At 38.1% G+C, this 19,139-nt stretch overlaps 1 protein-coding gene across 5 annotated transcripts in view; it reads left to right on the top strand.

The window, feature by feature from the left end:
- Window positions 1-19,139, top strand: part of WWC3 (WWC family member 3) — a 102,507-nt gene that overhangs the window by 11,797 nt on the left and 71,571 nt on the right. The window contains exon 1 of one of the 5 annotated variants that reach the window (XM_074814851.1): window positions 15,858-15,903. The exons of the other annotated variants lie outside the window; for them this stretch is intronic. Coding sequence (XP_074670952.1) covers window positions 15,899-15,903 — 5 coding nt within the window. The 5' untranslated portion in view covers window positions 15,858-15,898. Of the gene's footprint in view, window positions 1-15,857; window positions 15,904-19,139 lie in introns of those variants that run through there. 5 annotated transcript variants of the gene reach the window in all.

Here is a 19,139-nt window from a genome sequence, read left to right as displayed (position 1 = left end):
ACTTTGGGAGTAAATCTCACGTCATTAAGAGGAAGTTCTGTTGTGAAAACTTCTTTTTGCTTTCACTCTGTTCTCAACCCTTGGAAACTGCAGCTTAATGCACACATGGTCCAGTATTTTAATGTACTTTTTTATAGCCAGGACTTCAGAAAGAAGTGACTCTCCTGTTACCTGTATTACTCAAAAGTAGCTACAGCATACTTATGTAGGAGTCCAAGAAATAACCGATTTCTTAAGCCTAAGTCAAGGGGAGCATGCATGGAAACAGAATGAGAGATCCTGGGGCTTGGCCTGATCCTTCCTTTCGTGTTGTTTGTATTTAATAGTTTTCTGCCCTTTGAGAATCTTGTGTACTGATTCAGCTAAACTTCTCCATTTCTCATAACACCACTTAATGCACTGAATTTAAGAAGTATTTTCTTTGATCTTAATGAATAGCTAGTTTCAGCTAAGTCCCTTTGAACTGATCTGCAGTGTGGAGCATGCAGTGTGTTAGTTAAGTGCCTTCTATTCAGGAAGATGGTGATGTTGAGGGAAAAAAATAACTGCTGAACCCTGCATACTTGTCTTAAGCAGTGTTAAAGTGGTAGTTTGGGATCTTTTTTTGGTTTGTGTGGGTTGTTTTTGGTTTTTTTCAGTAAGGTATAGCTACAGTTTTTTTCCAAGAAACTGTGAAATAAACCCTTTAATTCTTGCTTTATTTTTTTTTTTTTTTCTCAATAAACCCTTTAATTCTTTTCTTTTAAAATTTTTCCCTTTAGCCTATTTTTAGAGTATATTTATGCTCAGGCTGACTCTTGGATTCTCATTGGTTAATGGTACTGTAAAGATACTATATTTCCAGTTGCAGAAATTATTTTCTTACTGTAAAATAAGCTGTTTTGCAAATTCCTGGTTGTTGTCTTCTGTAGTTTTTCTGTATGTGCTTATATGAAGTTTTAGAGAAGTGTTCCAAGTTTCTTAAGTTAATGATAGAAGGCTTGCAGAGCAAAAAGCCCTTTTAGTCAGTGAGCAGGTATCCAAACACAAGTATGTAGGAAGGAGTATGTGAATGTTTTGTGCAGTGTCATTTAATCATCTGAAATTTCAGGCAATTTACCATCTACAAGATTTCTTACAGCTGGTAGCCTCATTGCTTCTGTTGGTAAACATTATTCTGACTTTACAGTCTGGAAAGTTGGAGTTGAGAAATGTTTGTGGGAAATGATCTGTGGAAGATTTGCTGAGGTCATTAATGGTCAGTTCTATTGGATTTTTTTTGTTTGTTTGTTTTTTGGTTTTTGTTGTTTTTAAAAAAAGCAGAGTAGTGTTTCCTATCATTAGCTGTGAATGTCACTCAGAACCTGCTAATTCTTTGTCCTGAATTTGTTCTTAGGGATTCAAGGGCATTTTGGGGAATTATCAACTACTTTAATTTTTAATACATTTTCAGAAGCAGCTTGTGAGAATTTTGGCACAAATTTTGATATCCCAGCTTTTTTTCTTCTAGGAGTGTGTCACGTGCTTAGGAGAGAAAAAAAAAAAAAAGAGTTAAGTTTTCCCAGAAGGGCCTCTAAAATAAACTTGAACATTTCATTGAGTTTAGATGTAAACCTGTTTTCATGCTAAACTAGATTGTATGATGTCTTTCTATGACTTAATAAAAGGCAAAACACCGGCTAGTTCATATGCATGAAGATATCTATCTATCTATCTTTTAAACAAAAGTTCATAAAATTTGTCACAATAATCTGGAAATCTGACAGACTAGATAAAGCTCCAGTTATTATGGAAAATAGTCTATTTTTGCAAACTTCTCCCTTCTACTGAAGTATCAAGCGCCTTGTATGTAGTAGAGCTTGTTACAGGTAGGGAGTGAACTGTCTTGTACTGGAGTATGCTGTAATATTGTTAGGCAAATTACTTCTGGGAGTAATCTTGTAGATCTGTCTGTGCCTGTTCAAGGCTTCTGTTCGGTAACAGTGATGATGTATGTGATCTTGTTCTCTGGACATCTGCCTGCTAAGAGTGAGCCATGTCCTCCATTCTCTTCCACAATATCTGCCAAACAACTCTTAAGGTGGTAATACACTTTCATTACTATTGACCAGGACTCACTTTGTATCCTTGTGTTAAAGACTTTCTCTCTTATGCTGGTTTCTGACTTGTATGAAGCGTTTTGGCCATTACCCAATTCTTTTGGGAATAGTATCTGAAAGAGAATATTGATAATGTTTTCTAATGCCTTGCATGTAAGGGGTTCAGAATTTTAAAAAAAAGTTTTGTTGTTTTAAAATACAGCTGCATCATTTTATCGTTAAAACTTACTGTAATAAATTTCTGGAATATCTCCTTTGTGTAATTATGTATGGTATGTGAACATGTGAGGTTTTTGAAGTTTTGCACAGATGACCGTTTGCCCACACTGTTCTTCAGATACATTTTATTCTTTCTGAAGTCTGTTGATAAAGAAAATCATGTTTATTTTTTACCTCAGTCACAACAGTAACTTTCTTTTCTTTACATTTAGAATCTATGGAACATTTATAAAAGGCTTTTCTGTCCTCTTAAAAAAAAAAAAAATACCCTGTGTCCAAAATAAAAAATAAATTGTCCAAAATAAAAATAAATTACCCTGTGTCCAAAACTCTGGTTCCATTAGGAACACCCCAAAAATATGGATAGGGTCCTGGCTGGGGAAGTCTTCTCCCCGCCCTCCAGTCCATGAATAGTGTTCTTTAAAACGCAAGTTTTTTGAGATCATAAGGCCTTTTATGTATGTGCCCTGAAGCTTATTTTTCAAAATGGATGAAGATTTTAATGCCTGTGTCCAGATATTTTTAGGTTATATCTCCTGTAATGTTATACATACCTCCTGTAAGGTTATATCTCCTGAGATGTTATACAGATTAATAGGTTCTTAACATAATTTTAGTACATTACATTAAAAGTGAAATAGTTCCCCTTTACTGTGATTTCTGTCTCAAATTAGGAATACATTGCTTTTTAATACCCATTAGTGAAGATGATCAGATGTCCAGACTTTTATGACAATAATTTCCAAATAGTTGTCAGAGCACTTTGGTTAAAGAATTTCTGAGTGTTTTAAGATACTACATCTGGTAAAATTTAAAATACATGAGTTTTGGTGGGGTTTGGGGGGTTTAGGTTTTGGGAGCATTTTGTTTGTTTGCTTGGTTTTTGTTTTGGTTTTTTGTGTGTTTTTTTCAGGGTTGTTTTTTTTTTTTTTGAGTGGGAAATCTGCGCTATGAATAGAATGCTAATACAGGACACTTTCCTCGAGTCCTCGTTTTACACATTTTATATATTCTCTGTATGCTAGCAGGCATGCTTTTAAAATGTTGGATTTTAATTTTTTTTTTTTTACGGTAAAAATAGCTTGCAGCTTATTGAAAAACAAGGCAGACCTGTGCCTCAAAATCCAAATGAAACTGCTGCTTAGATGAGGCTCTAAAGAGGGCATTTATATGTTGTGGAATGAATGGCATGCCTGCTCTAACTCCCGCAGGCCGGATATTTCCAAGGTATCAGACAGAGCTGTATGTACTGCGCTCTTCCCCCTTCAGGGCTGAAGGTTTCTCCCTTGGCAAGGTCCGAAGGACCCCTGGCTCCGGTGGGGGGTGGTGGGGGGGAAAGAAAAAATGAGCAAGGTGGCTGTATATGTGTGTGTTTCATTTTTATTTTTTTTTTGTTTTCCACCCGAACTGTCCTGTGATAGTTCGTAGGCTTCTTGTACTTTGTGAGCTAGTGTTGTTTTTCTAATCATTGTTCTTTGAACAGTGTAGTTAGGAATTTCCTGTTCACGTTTTACTACAATGGTTTGTTTAAAAGGATAGACCACAGTCTTTTTCCTGACTTAAAACTAGATTAGCCTTGAATGTTGAAGAGAAGTCAGACAAATAAAGAGGATAGACTGTATTTGCTTATGTCATAGAGGCCTTTTAACCACAGGCTCAGTTATATGAAATACCACAAGTCATGTTTCTTAAATATTTATTAAGACAAATAAACATTGTATGAACTGGCATGTCTCCAAATTTCTGGCATGTCTCTTTGATTCTCGTGGGTGGGTCGCTTTTAATCAGGAGATATATTTTTAATCAGGACTCCCGTATCTACTGGATTATTGAATCCAGCGTTACCTCACTTCTCACCTCTCCCTCCACCTTGTTACATTTATAAAATGCAAAAAAATAAGCCTCATCAAAGTTCAAGTTATAAAATGTGGCAACGAACTACCAGGAAATGTTCAAATTGGGAATGAACCTGCCTTTTCTCAATACATCTGGTGCCTCTGGCAAGGGAAAAGTAGTGTAGTCTTTGTATGCTTTCAAATTTGGGGGAAAAAAAAAATCTCCCAAGCCCAGCAGTGTTAGATGCACAAGGAATTGCAGCATCCTTATTATACAGTTTATGTTTGTTAGGACCAGTTCCTTGTATAACACTGCTAATCTTTGTAAATAGCGCACACCTGTATAGATGGAACAGTACAGGTCATAAGGCAGTTAATTTTTATCTGGAAAGAGATGAAATTTCAGTGTTAAAAACAATATATGACCCTCCGCTTTGGATTTTTATTTTACAGAAAAATTACTGTAACATAAATTGTATTGAGATATGGCACAAAAGTTTTATCCAGTTTTGGAGGGATGGTGTATTGACCTGCCTGAGTTGGCTACTGATCATTACTGGCAAGTGTCAAACTCATGAATATACACTTCATACAATGCTCTTGGTTATTTTTAATGCAAAAATGTCTGTGAACATGTGCATGTGAAATTCTGATAAACCTGCTAAATTAATTTTTCGAGCTGGGAGATGTCAGATTTGTAAGGTTGCAGAGTCTGTAGCTGATATGACACACAGGCATGTCATTACAAGGGTGTTGCCTGTTAAAATACTCAGCTGTTACGGTATTTCCAGCTTAGCATCTAACTTTGTTCCACCCAGCAAATAGTCACATAAATAGGACTAGCTGTGGATTTTTAAAGGAAATATTTAATGTATTTTTAAAGAAAATAACATTTGGAAGGGAAAATATTTGGGTAGCTTGCACGTGAATGTCTAGGGTAGGACAGGGAGATGCCTTGCAGGGTACCAAGCTTGGTGAGCTAAAGAAGCTCGCAGTAGATGTTATGTGGAAAATGTTACCATTTATAGAAGTCAGGTATTTTCATGAGTACCGGAACTAATGCAGTCTGGTTTCCTGTGGGTTTGTGTCTTACAGCTGATTGACTTTGATGTCTGGGAAGGTGAAAGTTCTGCTGGATGCTTTTTGCATTGTATTTGGGGCATTTGCATCCACTTGCTCCTGAGCAGATTTTCTGACACCTCGTCAGATGCTTCTTTCTTTCTACTAAGCCTCCTACTTTCATGAACTTTCATAGGTATTTGAATTATCTAGGGGGTTTCCCTAAAATCTGAAATTCATCAATGGAGTAAAAACCAAATAGACTCAGGTCTATTAATTAATGTTGTTATTAATAAAAATCACATAGCCGTATTTTTATAGGAGATGGGACTACAAACCTTTATTTTTTTTTTTTTTATGCCCCTGTTGTCTGCTAGCTTCTAGTAGCAAGTTCATTGAAACAGAAGCAAATTTCTAAAAACCAAGTGATGTTTTTACCTAGTAAGTAATAGAAATACATTTTGAGATTAGTGTGCCAGGTTTTATGGAACAGGCTTGGACTAGAATCATTGTGGTGTGTGTGCAGTGGATGAACTATTCCCCCACAAATGAAACAGAGCATTAGACAGATTTAAGCTTCCAGTGTAGCTGTTAGGCTGTGTTGCCTGTGGTACACTGCCTGGCTTTTAGGTTTGGTTTCCTGGATGCATGAACAAACTGCAATCTTGAGTAGAGATCCAGAGTCCTGCAGAAGACTTATCAGTGAGATACCTGCTATTTATGTACCTCCTGGAGCTGTTAGCAGTCGTTTTTTGTTCATAAAGATCAGAGATGTATTGTCTGAAATACTGTGCCATTGGTTTTGCTGTCAAGCGAAGATTGTTTGCTTTGATTTTGACCTTCATTAGGAACTGATTTTTCTACCTGGAAAAGCTGTAGTTCAGTAAGCTTGGTTGTGAATAAACAGGGCCCTCAATCTTCCACGTGAATGCTTTTCGTGTAGCAATATGGGTGAGTAGTTTATTCCACTAGATGAAGTAAGTGAGGTGAATAAGGTGAGTAAGCAATTTCATTATGAGACGCTCTCAGTTGTGTCTAAATGCTATGTTGCAAATTCGGCTCGTGCTTTGAGCTGGTCAGGAGCCAGGTAGCTGTGGTTAATTCATCACTGAACCTGAGCTAACAAGCCCTGTGTAGGCTAGGTTATATTAGACGAAGCTCCATGCCACACTAAAGTAGCTGGAAGCTGTACACGTGGGAGCCAGGACAGAGCTGCTTTGGGTCTGCTGGAAACATTCTCTGTAGACAAACTCTAGAAGTGTTTGTGTGGAGTAATTAATTTGCTATATGAATCACATTCTAGTATTTAAAGAGTGGCTACAAAGAAGATGGAGACTCCCTTTTTACAAGGAGTCACATGGAAAAGATGAGGGGTAATGGGTACAAGTTACTTCTGGAGAGATTCCGATTGGTCACAAGAGGAAAATTTTTCACAATGAGAACAATCAGCCACTGGAATAATGTCCCCAGAGGAGTGGTGGATTCCCCAACATTGGTCACTTTCACTAGGTTCGACTAGACAAGGTGCTGGGCCATCTTGTCTAGACCGTGCTTTTGCAAAGAGAGGTTGGACCAGGTGATCCTTGAGGTCCCTTCCAACCTGGTATTCTGTGATTTACAGTACCTTTACTGTAATGTTACTTTCTTTCCAGAGATCAGTTAACATTCTTTTGTTGTTTGTGCAAGTTGTAGGCACTAGTTATTTCTTGTTGGGTTGTATTTATAAAGCATACACAAAATGTGTATTATCATAGGATATATCACCAGTGTTAGTTAAATGGATTCATGACATTCTTACCTGTTGTTTTGCAGTAGTATAGCATTTTGTAGATAATAAAGTTATCTTAAGGAAAGATCTTTGAAATAAAGCCATGACTTCAGGAAGATTTCTCATAATCCAATCACAATACCTACTTGGAAGGGTAAGTTGAATCTTCAAAGTAGACAACTAAATCACTTTTAAAATACTTGATAGAAACAGAAAAGCACATTTTAAGTTTTTCTTCCCAGTCTTCCGAAATTCTGCTTTAAATTAATTGCCCTATCTCTCAACTGTATTACTGCAATGCCTTTTTTGACCTCCTCTTTTAATTATTGTCAAATACCAGTCCTAAAATGTTGTTTGCCTATTTTAATCATGCCTCCAAAGCAACAGAGAGTATGGTTCACTGGTACTGGTTTGGGATTTGGGAGATTGGGGTTCAGTTCTCTGCCACATGTTCTTTCAGTACAGTATACTGTTACTTTTAAAATTCTTGTATCTGGTGTTCAGGTGGGTACTAGTTATGGTATTTCTTAACTTTACAGTGGTGTTCTGATTATAAATGGATAATGTGATTGTATGAATGCAAATAAACGAGTAATATAAAGATTCAATTCTCTTCTTTTAACTTTGCTAATGTTCATGCTTTTCCTTTGTAAAGCCCTTCTTAAAATGGGTGATACTTAAACACTTTTCAGGTATAGCCTTCCAAAGGCAGAAGACCTCAGTTCTTGAGTCTTGTATTACTTTGCCTAGATATTTTAAATAAAGTTTTGCTGATGACACCAGGAGGAAATGTAGCAATGAGCAAGCTTGATTTGAGGGTGGAATGATAGAATCTCTCTCTCCTTCTTTCCCCCCCTCCTTTCCACCTTGCTATCAAAGGCAGTAAGTAAAATGTTTTTTAAGGAGCATCAAAAATCATTGGGGTTTATTGATCTTTGTATTCATATTACAGTTGTGCCTGCCAAGCACAATACGATAAATTTAGATGTTTCTCATTTTTTGCAAGTGTACTTCCTCTCATGTGTCTTTTGGCAGTGTAGCTTGAGTTAAGTTTTCTTTGTATTAGGTTAATGTGGGTGAGTAATAGGTGTCCGCCACAGTATAGAATGGTTGGTAGCTTAGCCTGTAGCAGTTTTGTTTGGGGAAAGCAGTAGCCATAAGGTCATCAGAATAGTTTGGAAATTAATAAGATGCGTGTGACTATTGGCAGTGTACTATAGGAAAAACTGGATTTATAAAAATGTGTCAGTTAACCCTCCAGTTTCTCTTCTGTGACACTGTATCTTGAAGCTGTCAGCATGTGCTGCTCCCAAGATAGGAGCTGCATCCCACTCTTGCATGCTGCAACGAGCTTGAGGAGCACCTGCTGTAAGGCAGAGCAGTGATGCTGGCGTGGTGCTTGCAGGGGCACTGCTGGGGCTGGCCATCCTTTCAGAGGAACCGGCTGCCCTTGGCTCCAGAGGGCTGGGGTGGCTCCCAGTGCTGCGAGAAGGCTTTTGTGTGCTTCCAGGGAAGAAAGATGGAGACAGTACTAAGAAAGTACTTTTGTCATTGCTCGGATAGCTATATATTTTGTACCATCAAATTTTATACTTATTAAAGGCTTGTGATTGACAGTAATGTAAAGGGAACAGAGTAATTTGTGCCATTAATGTGTCTGTGTGTGTATGGAAAAGCACACATGTCTGATCTGGAAGGTGTGTTTGAGAGTGCTTTTGTAGTTCTCTTGTTTTGGAAATTCGAGATCAAAGCAGTGTAGGTTCAAAACAATGGAAGAATGTGCTGGGCTTAGTTGTACAAAATACCTGAGGATGAGCTGTTTACTGAGGACAAGGTGAATTCATTTTCATGGTTACTTTTGAAGGAAGCAAGAAATAAAAGTAAAATTAATCTTGGATCTTTGAAGACAGTGATTTTTTTTTTTTTCTTCTCAACATTAAAGTTTGATGGATGTTAAAAGTTGCCAGAACTTGTCCATACTTACAATATCTTACAGTATCTTTAATACCTGTTAAATTAAACCATGTGTTGGACAAACTGCTATTGAAAATGGCATTTGTGTAATTTGTTTTCCATTTAAAAGCAATTGGAGTCCATATACAAGAGCTCTTTAAACATTTTTTTTTTTTACTTTTATACTGTTGTTGGATCACATAAAATGTTACATTGTGAAATCGTTTTGGCTTGGTTGTCAATAAATTGTGTGTTATCCTTTTAAGTATTCTGGGTTTATATTATGGCAACAGCAGTGCCATCCTGTCCTTTGCCTCTGTCAGCATTCATTTTCTAGGAAGAAGTAAATGCTGAATAGTGTCTTTTTTTACGTATTTGCTGGTATTTTGAGAAGTACAGATTATTCAATCAGTAGAAATGTGTCTGCATCCATGTCCACCCTTAGAATAGCTGTAGTGCCAGCTCAGAAAGCAGCGTGGTTGAGAGATGTCTTGCTTAGTTGATATGCTGCCTTACATGTTGCTCTCTGTTTTAGAGAGTTTGGGGTTTGTTTTTTGGGTTTTTTTGAGAGTGTGTGGGATCGGTGTTCTTCCCCAAATCAGCATTCCACTTGAGACTTGACTGGTGTCTTAAATTAGTGTGTTTATTACTGCTGCTTTGTTGAGAGGACTTGGAGAAAATTAATCGTCTCCATAAAACTAACTTTTGCAGGGGTTAGAAGCATTAACTCATTGTGACTAAGATACATTGCTTAATATATGGCCAGAGGGAAGGAGGGGGTCTAGACCAGTCATATCTGTAAAACTCAGGCTTCCGTTAAAATGTAGCACAGCAACTGGGTTTAACTGGGTGTGCATTGAGGCTTCTTGAATCAGAAGTCTGTTCTGAAAAGAGTTTGAAGATGATCAGATAGGTTAAAAAGCAGTGCTGCTGAATGGTGGTTAAAAATAGCTTGTTAATTTGGGGGGGAAATAGATTTAATGCAATATGATAGTTTATTTAACTGGCACTATCTTCGTTGTACTCTAATTAGAATTTGAGGGCAAAATTGTCAAGGAAGTTAACTTCTTGAGGATGTTAAAAATTTAGGATCAGACCTTCAACTGTGATGGTGAGTAGGGAAGGGATGGACTGAAGACCTTTGTTCTGACAACTTCCATCTTCAGTAATTCTTTGTTGTTGTGCTGCAGCAGTATGAAATCAGAAAATCCAAATCCTGTGAATAAGAATCCCATGGATTTAATGCTGGGAAGAGCTGAGAGTGGTAATGTATGTAAACATCTGAGTTCATTTATGGGGAAGTAAGACCTGAAAAAGGAAGTGAGACTAAGGGTGATGGCAGAAGACAGGCTTTCCTGGCAGCAGCGGTGGTCTAGGAAATGGTGAGAAAATCTCTTCTTCACATTAGTTGTTCAGTTGTGGCATAAGTACAAGATGGGGGGGGGAAGAGGGAGTATTCCTGTTTTTTTCCACAGCTGTCATATGAGGCTGTCGTCTTGCTTTAATGGGTAATAGTAAAAGGTTTTTAGAAAACAATACAACATAAAAATGTGTGGAGCAGAGTAAGTTCCTAAGAGTCATTACCACATTTTTCTGGGAATTTCCTGTCATGCTTGTACACTTTCCTGCCATCCCGTGCACCATAGTTTCCCTTTCAGTTCACTTGGGTTTCCTAATAGCCTTTGAGGAGCTGGTGGTAAGTTTTTGAAGTCCTGGTCTCTTAAACAGACTTTAGTCACAAAGTTTTCAGCACACATTAGGCATCTGCTGTCTGGCATAGTAATCATGGTTCAGTCTGTTTCATGTCCTCTTTTTACTGGATCTCCTGAAGCATTGCTCATCAACCCCACTAAGCAAGCAGGCTTACAACACTTCTGAAAACTGTGGGTTTTTTTCTCTTTCAAGCTACTCTGAGATTGAATCAGTAGATCTTTCAGTAATTGGAAATATTTTGCTAATCAGCTCCTAAGTCCAGGAGACAGTTGTTCCTACCATACTCACCTCAAAGACTGAGAGGGTCCCACTGATGGTTAGGTCTTGCCCATAAATAATTTTCAAGAAAGTACGTAAATTGGAGTTAAATTAAAGTTTAGATGCTTCTTCTGCTAGTAACACAGAGTGCTGTGAAATGCAGGGAACAGTCTGGCAAGGCTTCATAGCATTTCTGTGGGCAGGTAATTTTCTGTATTTTAAGTAAAGTAAGCCTTATGTCCCTTCAGTTAGCACTGAGAAGAGCTTAGATTTGTAATATGTCAGACTTAAACTGCCGCTTCTCTTTTGAATGCATCTGTCCAACCTGTAAACCCCCACTTCTCTTCTGAATGTATCTGTCCAACCTGCTTGTTACTTGGTATCGGACAGGCCTCTTGGAAATGAAATTTTTTTCTCCTTCATCCCCCACTGTTCCTCCTGCAGTTCGTTTACTCTGCATTTTTGATGTGTTTGTGGCTTTTCTGTTGTTGCATGTGAGTGCTCTCTGCATTGAAGATAGACTTGATCTTATTTGAGAAAAAGAGAAACTGGTTGGAGATTTTAATTGCAGTTGCTATGAGAAAACAGTTTTTAGTGAGAATATTGTTGAGGATATGTCTCAAAATGCAGTAGCTGTCTCCCTTTGCACACCTTTCTTTTAATGGCTGTTTGTTCAATCATTTCATGTGTTTTAGTAGTCCATTTCCTTCATGAATATCTTAATTGTTTTCTGAGTAGCTCCCAGTGTGTGGTGGTTTTTTTTTTAACCAATCTCAACAGATAAATGGATTAATTAGGTGGTTTCTAAGTATGTTACTCATGTCAAGTTCGTATGTTGTTAAGTATTAACCTTTCATGAGCAATGATGGAAGTGTTCGTATTGGGGATTACTGTTCCTGGGGGCAACAGTACCATTGCCTAGCAGTGGATATTCAGGCTTTGGTTTTTCATTTGCTGTATGCTCGTCTTTCTCAGAAAAGAATCAGCCTTTTTAAACAGGGTTTGTTCTTTTCTTCCCTCAAAATTTAGAAGGCTCTTTAAGATATGGATCCTGGTGCCTAAATGTACTCTTCCTAACTGAGATACTTTTGTAGTGCATATGTAAGGTTTTTTCATGTTTATTAAACTTGCATAGCCAAACATAGACACATTCTAAAATGCCAGAGTTAAGGTCTGCATTGTCAATATTGGGAAATCATCTTTCTATATGGGACTGCATTCTGGTTTTGTTTGGGTGGGTTTTTTTTCTCCTCTCCTTTGTATATAGTCCCTGTCCCCCCATTCCCTCCAAGGAGTGAGGTTAGTGTACCCATAGTAAGCTGCAAGTTGGATTAACAGCTTTTTATGAATAGTAGGAGATCTTGCTCAACTCCCACCTCTTCTGCATTGTGATTTTTGCTTATCTGATAGCAGAGTAAACTTTTTCCATTCAGTAATCATGGGAGAACCCCCAGATTACTACCTCCTTTCCCATTATTTTTTTTGCAGTTCTGGTGAGTTGAAGCACACCTACTACTAGCTTACTGTATGATCAGATGAGTGTCAGAAGTAGTAGTGCTATGACGTGATAGAACTGTGCGGTTTAGGGCACCAGAGTGGGACACATTTGAAGACAACTGGGGTCTCTCTAGTTCGATAGTACCAAGCTGTTAATCAAACTTTTGTACAAAACTGCAAGTGGAGTTTATGGTATAGTTGGAGTGGAGTGCACAGGGGAGAACAGAGCCATGTTCACAGTCTCAGAGCTGAGGGACGTAGAGGGCAGCATGACTGGCTAATTCCGTCTTTCCCTATCCTCCTGCTTAGGCTGTGGACTGTTCACACTGCTCCCAGCCAGTCCCTTCTGCTCCAGCTCTGCTGTTAGTGCTTCTCCCTGTGCTTATTGTCCTCTGTCTGTGCCTCCCTGCACCATGGTTTGGTTTCTGGTTGCCACCTCCTCTTCTTCCAGAACCTGGTTCCCATGCTCCTCATCCTTCTGTATCCCAGTGTGCCTGCTTCCTTTCTTTCTTCCGTGGTGTTCAGGTGCTAACAGGGGTTGCATTGAGACTGGAAGGAGAAACTGGCTTCCTCGTCTCTTTTCCCAGAATACAAGGAGCAAGGTTGTACTGGAAATGTTTTTCTGAAGCTGCTCCATGCAGCTGGGACAAGCCCTGCAATGTCCTGGCACACTGGGGTTGGGTGGGTCTGTAGCCAGGAGAGGTCTTGAGAAGCTGGTGCGTGTTCAGTGGAGACTAAATCTGCAAAGAGCAGGGCTTCCGTACTTCAGAGTTATGTTGAGCATGTGCAGCAATATTCCCTGGCCTCCACTCCCCCATGCCTTGGCCAAACTTGAATGTTTTTCCATGGGGATAGTAGGAGACCTGAAAAATTCAGGTCCCAGTGTTGGTAGCACTGAGACTATCTGGGAGACTGCTGTAGGAATTCTAGCACGGGCGTGGGGAGGGACAGCATTTTTTCCTCTACTCCATTGTTTCAAATGGCTGATCTGTTTTAATTGAAAGTTCTCACAAGAGATGAGAATGAGGCACACCCTCAGGAGGGAGAACTTCAGCCAGAACAACTTCAGTCTTGCAGTATTAGAAGCAATCAAAAAATTGTCTTATGAGGCAATGCCTGACGAAGCACACCAGACTTCCTAATGAAGGGGTGGCACTGCGTTATAGTAATGTTAGTAACGGAGATGATACAAGTTTATACTACAGCAGTATTTGGATACCTGCTACTTTTTGTTTGTTTATATGCAATACTTCCAGATAAACAGTTCAGATTCTGCAATGTACATCTTTTTCAGTATAAACAAACACTGCTCTTGCCACTATGGAAAATATGCTCTAGGTCAACCACGAGATGTTGGGCTAGATGCAAGAATTACCAGCTAAGGTTTTGTGGCCTGTATTATGCAGGAGGTCAATTAGATGATGACAGTGGTTCTTTCTGACCTTAAAATATGGATCTGGACAGCTGGGGCCATGCTGTGCTGACATGGTGGAAGTTAGAGGCTTCCTGTGGCTCCGACTTCCTCGAAGACTCGGGGCCGGGAGGGAGGGACCTGAAGCTGGCTTTCTGCGGCTCTTAAGCTCTCCTTCCCGGTGCTGGATCTGCTTGTGAATATGGGGAATTGAACGCTGTACACTGAAAATATCTGCGTTTACTAACTGCAAAGGCATGCATAAATATAGAACAATATGCAAGTACAGATTACCCCTAAAATATGTTACTGTGTGGTGCAAGGGGCCTTTGGGTGAGCAGTATCCAAAGGGGAACTTTGGAAGAAACACCTACACCTTCTAGAGGGACTTGTCATTTACAAATGATGATAATAATGCAAACCACAGAAGTTGGTTTCCTGAGTTGCTGTAAATGGAAGTGTGTTTTTAACATTCCTTCTTTTCTAACACAAATGTAGGAAGCTGGCAAAGTAGCTAATTTCAGTGCTCTAGAAAAGTTTAAAGCAAAATAATCTAAGGAAACGGAAGCCTCTATTTTTAACCTTCTCGATCATGAGAGATGGGAAGGAAGAAGAGGAGGCCATCTACTGCTGAAGTCTAGTATGTTCTATAAATTTAATGTAATTTCCACTGCTATTTTAGTGAAGAGTTACTTGTTACTAGTGGATGTTCAGTTATGTTTGAATTAAGATCAGTGTAGGTTTGATGGCAGGGTGTGTTTTCTATAATTGTGCTTTATCTCCTGTTGATTGTTTTTTCCTTTCCCATGTTTTTTGGTAGATCTGAAATTTTATACCGTGAAGAAAATACATTACTTGTGCTGTCTTACTCTTTGTTTTAGTTGCTTATACTGAAAGTGAATTTTTCTAAGAGTTCTAAATATTTTTTATATTGGGTTTGAGAGGGTTGTCTTAAGATTTATTTTTTTTCTGATTGCACTATTACTATTCATAAAAAGTACATTACCTGGCTGGATTTCTCACAAAATATTTTTTAATCCTGTATTTTAGCAAAAACGTGACAGTGAAATTATGAGTAATTTCTTGTATTAGTTACTTGGAAGTACTTTATTGGTCTCACTTGAAGCTTAAATATAATATATTGCGCAACTACTGGCAACCATAGAAGTAATAGCACCAAACTTCATAACCTCAACCTCTTAAAAAATTTCAGATGAATATAAATCTGTAGAACTGTCTTTTTCTTTAGGATATGTTACTAAATTACTAATATGGATTGGGGAATACACTGTTCGTTTGCAAGATCTGCATTAAGGAGGATTGTAGGAGGCAAGTGTATTTGAGGAATTATAATAATACTGGAATAATTAAATATTGGGAAAACAGGGGCTAAGTTATATAAAAGCTTGAAAATTGACAAGGGTGTCAGCCTGGAGTGTGGGAAGCAATTGTAAGAGTTTAAGTACAGATTTTAGAGAATCTTCTCCATACCTATATTAACATTATATATTTGTAGCTTACGTGAGTTTATATTCATGATTGGTAGGCTGAGAATGCTTAGAAATGATATGAACTAGCATGTCATAAAGTGTAAATAATCTGGCAGCTGTATCTGTAATTTGAAAGTAAATGTGAAGAGTGAGCTGTGGAGAAGAAAATGTACTAAGGCTGCATATCATTGCAGAACCATTGCTTTTTTTCCTTAGGTAGTTACTGGGCTTTAAAGAAGTTATTTTACTTAGTAGGGGGAGGGTGGTTGATTCAGTGGTATAAAACAAGCAAAGATTTTAGGCTGATACAATTTCTTTTGTTAGATCTCCTGGTATGTTTGGAAAAGAAATGACACATTTTAAGCATGATTTTCTTTAATGGGTTTATTTTTAGACCACTTTTAATATCAGAGAGATAACCATTAAATGTTTCTGTAATACCAGTTAAAATATGGAACTTTTAAATAAGTAGATTGAGGATGTCTGTGTGTGTATGCTAATGTATACAATATTCAGTAATGACTTGTCCATTGCCACTTCTAGGCAGCTGAAACATGCACCCGAATATGCTTGACCAAGGGTCTTTAACTCCTGAAAGAGCGGAAAAACCTTAAATAATGAGGTGACTGCCATAGATCACTGCTTGCAAGAAATGAAGTCTGAAACCAAAATCATCAAAGATCCTGTCAACTTATTTCCACTTCAGTTGCTTACAGCTAAGTTGAGTTTAGTAACTCTTTAGGCAGGAGATTGAAACGGTGCCCTTGGATCGTGTGTGTGTCACATTAGTTTCACTCTTTCACTACCACCTAAAGTATTGCATTATTAACATAGTTCAGAAACTTAAGAAGAGAAGCAGTCTGGAAAGCCTGCCTTACAGATCTGCGGGATAGGGTTTCCCTCTGTGCCCATGGGCACCCACTCCACTGAGGGGGGCGTGGCCTTTTACAAGGCTGTGGCCTTTTACAAGGCAACATGTTACTGCTGTACAGTCATGGTCAGTGCATGACAGCGCAGTAGCACCTTAGAAGACATTACATAGAAATGGTACAAGAATCCATAAAACTTCCAGGAATGTGTTAATTGAACATGTTTGAGAAATGCCATACATAGTACTTTTAGAAAAATACAGCACGAGTATAACACTGTTTTCAAGTGGGCTGGAGGAGGATAAGGAGGTTCTGAAAGTTTAAATGAGAAACTCTTGTCTTGAATTTCTAATATTAGCTGATAGTGTGGACTTTTCTGGGTGTGAGGCATTTGTTTACTGTTTTACCTCACAATTTGTTTTTAGTGGGATGTATGTGAAGTCATGGTATGCATATTCTTTTGGCACTTATCTACACATCACTTTGTTCTGAGACTTGAAAAGAATGGTCTCTTGAATATATATTTTTTCCAACCATTGTTTTATACTCAGTCCAGTTGCATTTACTTTTTCCTCCCATTGTTTGTCACTTTCTGCTTGATTTCTCTATAAACAGTTTCTGGTAACTTTTAATATGTGTTTTCTCTTTTGTTAATATCATTAAGTAATACTAATTGGTAGAAATAGTTTAATGAAATTAATTTCAGTAAAATTTAATTGAATATGCGCCAAGTATAGTAAGATTTTGGAGGACTTGGGTTTAAAATATTTTAAAACATCAAATTAATTAAATTTTCACTTGTAGTGCTGAACTTGTTTGTGCACATAGACATGACAGATGTCAGTTTCTAATCTCATTAAACTTCAATTTACATCTAGGGGAACACTAGTAATTAAGTATTGTTTGGCTATAGGGTATTCTAAAAAACTGTTTCTCCTAGACTACAGAAGTGTAAAATCCCTTTAGTATCATGTTCATTGGCATGTTTTCTAGAACAATGGGCCCTCTCAGTGTACAAGAAAGGTTTTCTTTGGTTAATAAGCAGTTGTAGACCACATCAGGATATAACTGTATATACCTCAAGATTCTGGTGTTAACCTCTGTGTGTCTTCAACTAATTGCCTTCTAGTCAGCCCAAAGATTACCAGTTAACCTAAGATTCTCAGTTTTGCTGACTGAGACTTGTCTAAAGTGATTTAAAGCTATAATTTTCTCACAGGAGTGTTTTACAGTGCTTTTTTATTGGAGAATGTTTAAGTTAACCTCTGTCATTTGACACTTTAATGGTATTTGTACAAATCAATAAATCGTGCTGTGTGTATATGTATATACACACATGCATGTATATATATTTAGTTATTGCAAGTCTGGCTAGTTGGTAGGGAAGAATGATAAATTTAAGGGCAGGGGGAGGCCTTCAGCAGTGCAGAGCCAACCATTACAAATGTACAGAAACTTGAATTACCAATAGTTGTTAGAACATTTTAGAAAAATCTCTGCCATAATGTTAGGGATAATCACATAGACCTCAAAATTTCAAAGAGTTTAGTCTAGCAAGGTCAGACTCAAGTGTAACAAACTAATCTGCAAATGACATAATCTTTCTGGATATAGGATGTGAGAACACAGTAGATGGGAAGAGAGTTTTGACGAACTTTACCCTTTTGTTTCTGTCCTACTCAAGAGACAGCCAAGATACATTGCCTCCTTCGTTTCTAGTTTATTAAGGTGAGAGTGAGGGTGTGCTAACCTTTTTTGCTATCAACTTGAAGTGATCCTGCAAGATCTGCAGGAAGTATTCCAGTGCATGGCAGTGTCTTGCAGCATTTAAGACCATTTTAGCTACTTGTTGAGATGTAAAGCTTCCTTTGATGCCTCCCTTTTTTTTTTTTTTTTTAACACATGGAAATTCATGGGCTTGAATTTGGAGTTTTATGTCCCATTTTTGTTCCTCCTTGTCTGCTGAGGGACTTCTCTTTTCCTGTCTGCTCAATTTTCTGCCTGCTTTAAACTCCTCCTGTTATTCTTGTTTGTGTGCAAAGGGCTTATTACTAAGAACTTGCTGGTAAGATCTCGCAGATGCATCTTTTCATCCTTGCTCAGCTGACTGCCATTAGGAAAGTACAGGTGTTTCCTCCTCATTTCCTAGTTGCATACAGAAGTTGTGACCAGCAGTCAGAAGAGAACAATTTTGTGTGTGTATGCATACGCTTACACACAAGCACATATGCAGTCCTCTGTGTAAGGGTGTAGCGACTCATCACCTCTTCCAGTGACTCTTCTATGACGGTTTTGGTAACTGGTGGGCAGGATTGTGGCCAAGTAAGCTAGTCAGAAATTTGAGTTCTTAAACCAGAAGAGTCATTGCAAAACGAAGGATACATATGCCAAGCAGTTTGTTAGACTGAACTGAACATAGAAATAGGCTTTAATGTGTACTGAGGACATAGAAATCTGACAGCTGTGTGACTTGCTCTTCTGCAGCAGAAGGTTGCAGAGTTGTGGTTTGCAGGATGGAAGAAATAAACAGGTAACTGCAGGGCTTGCCTTTACTAACTACGACCTTAATTACCAATAGCATGAAGTTGGCAAAGACTGTTTTCACAGAAACTGGTGAAAATGTTATAAATGCTGATTTGGAATCAGTGAAAGTAGAAACACTGCTTCAATTTTCGCTCTAAAGCTGTGCTGTGTTTGGACAGGTGTAGTGTCATGTCAGGCTTCTTATATAGGTGGAAGAATTCAGCTTGCTTCTCAGATTCTGAAGGTTCTCCATTAAATTTTCCTTATCTTTTAGTTTAGGCTTTCAATTTTTATCTGTTTGGGTTTTTTTTAAGCCTCTCCAAATATGCAAGTCCTTGAGAAGCTCTTGTAAATATTTAGAGATTGTGAGTAACAGAGACAGCTTTATTAGGATTGGCAAAAGAAAAGTCATAAATATCTTGCATGTTACTGTTTCTAGCTAATAACATACTCAATACGAAGGTCC

The sequence above is a fragment of the Strix aluco genome, chromosome 2 (assembly GCF_031877795.1).
Source record: "Strix aluco isolate bStrAlu1 chromosome 2, bStrAlu1.hap1, whole genome shotgun sequence".
Taxonomy (NCBI): Eukaryota; Metazoa; Chordata; class Aves; order Strigiformes; family Strigidae; genus Strix; species Strix aluco.
The sequence above is the reverse complement of the archived record's forward strand: the minus strand, read 5'-3'. Positions and strand labels throughout refer to the sequence as shown.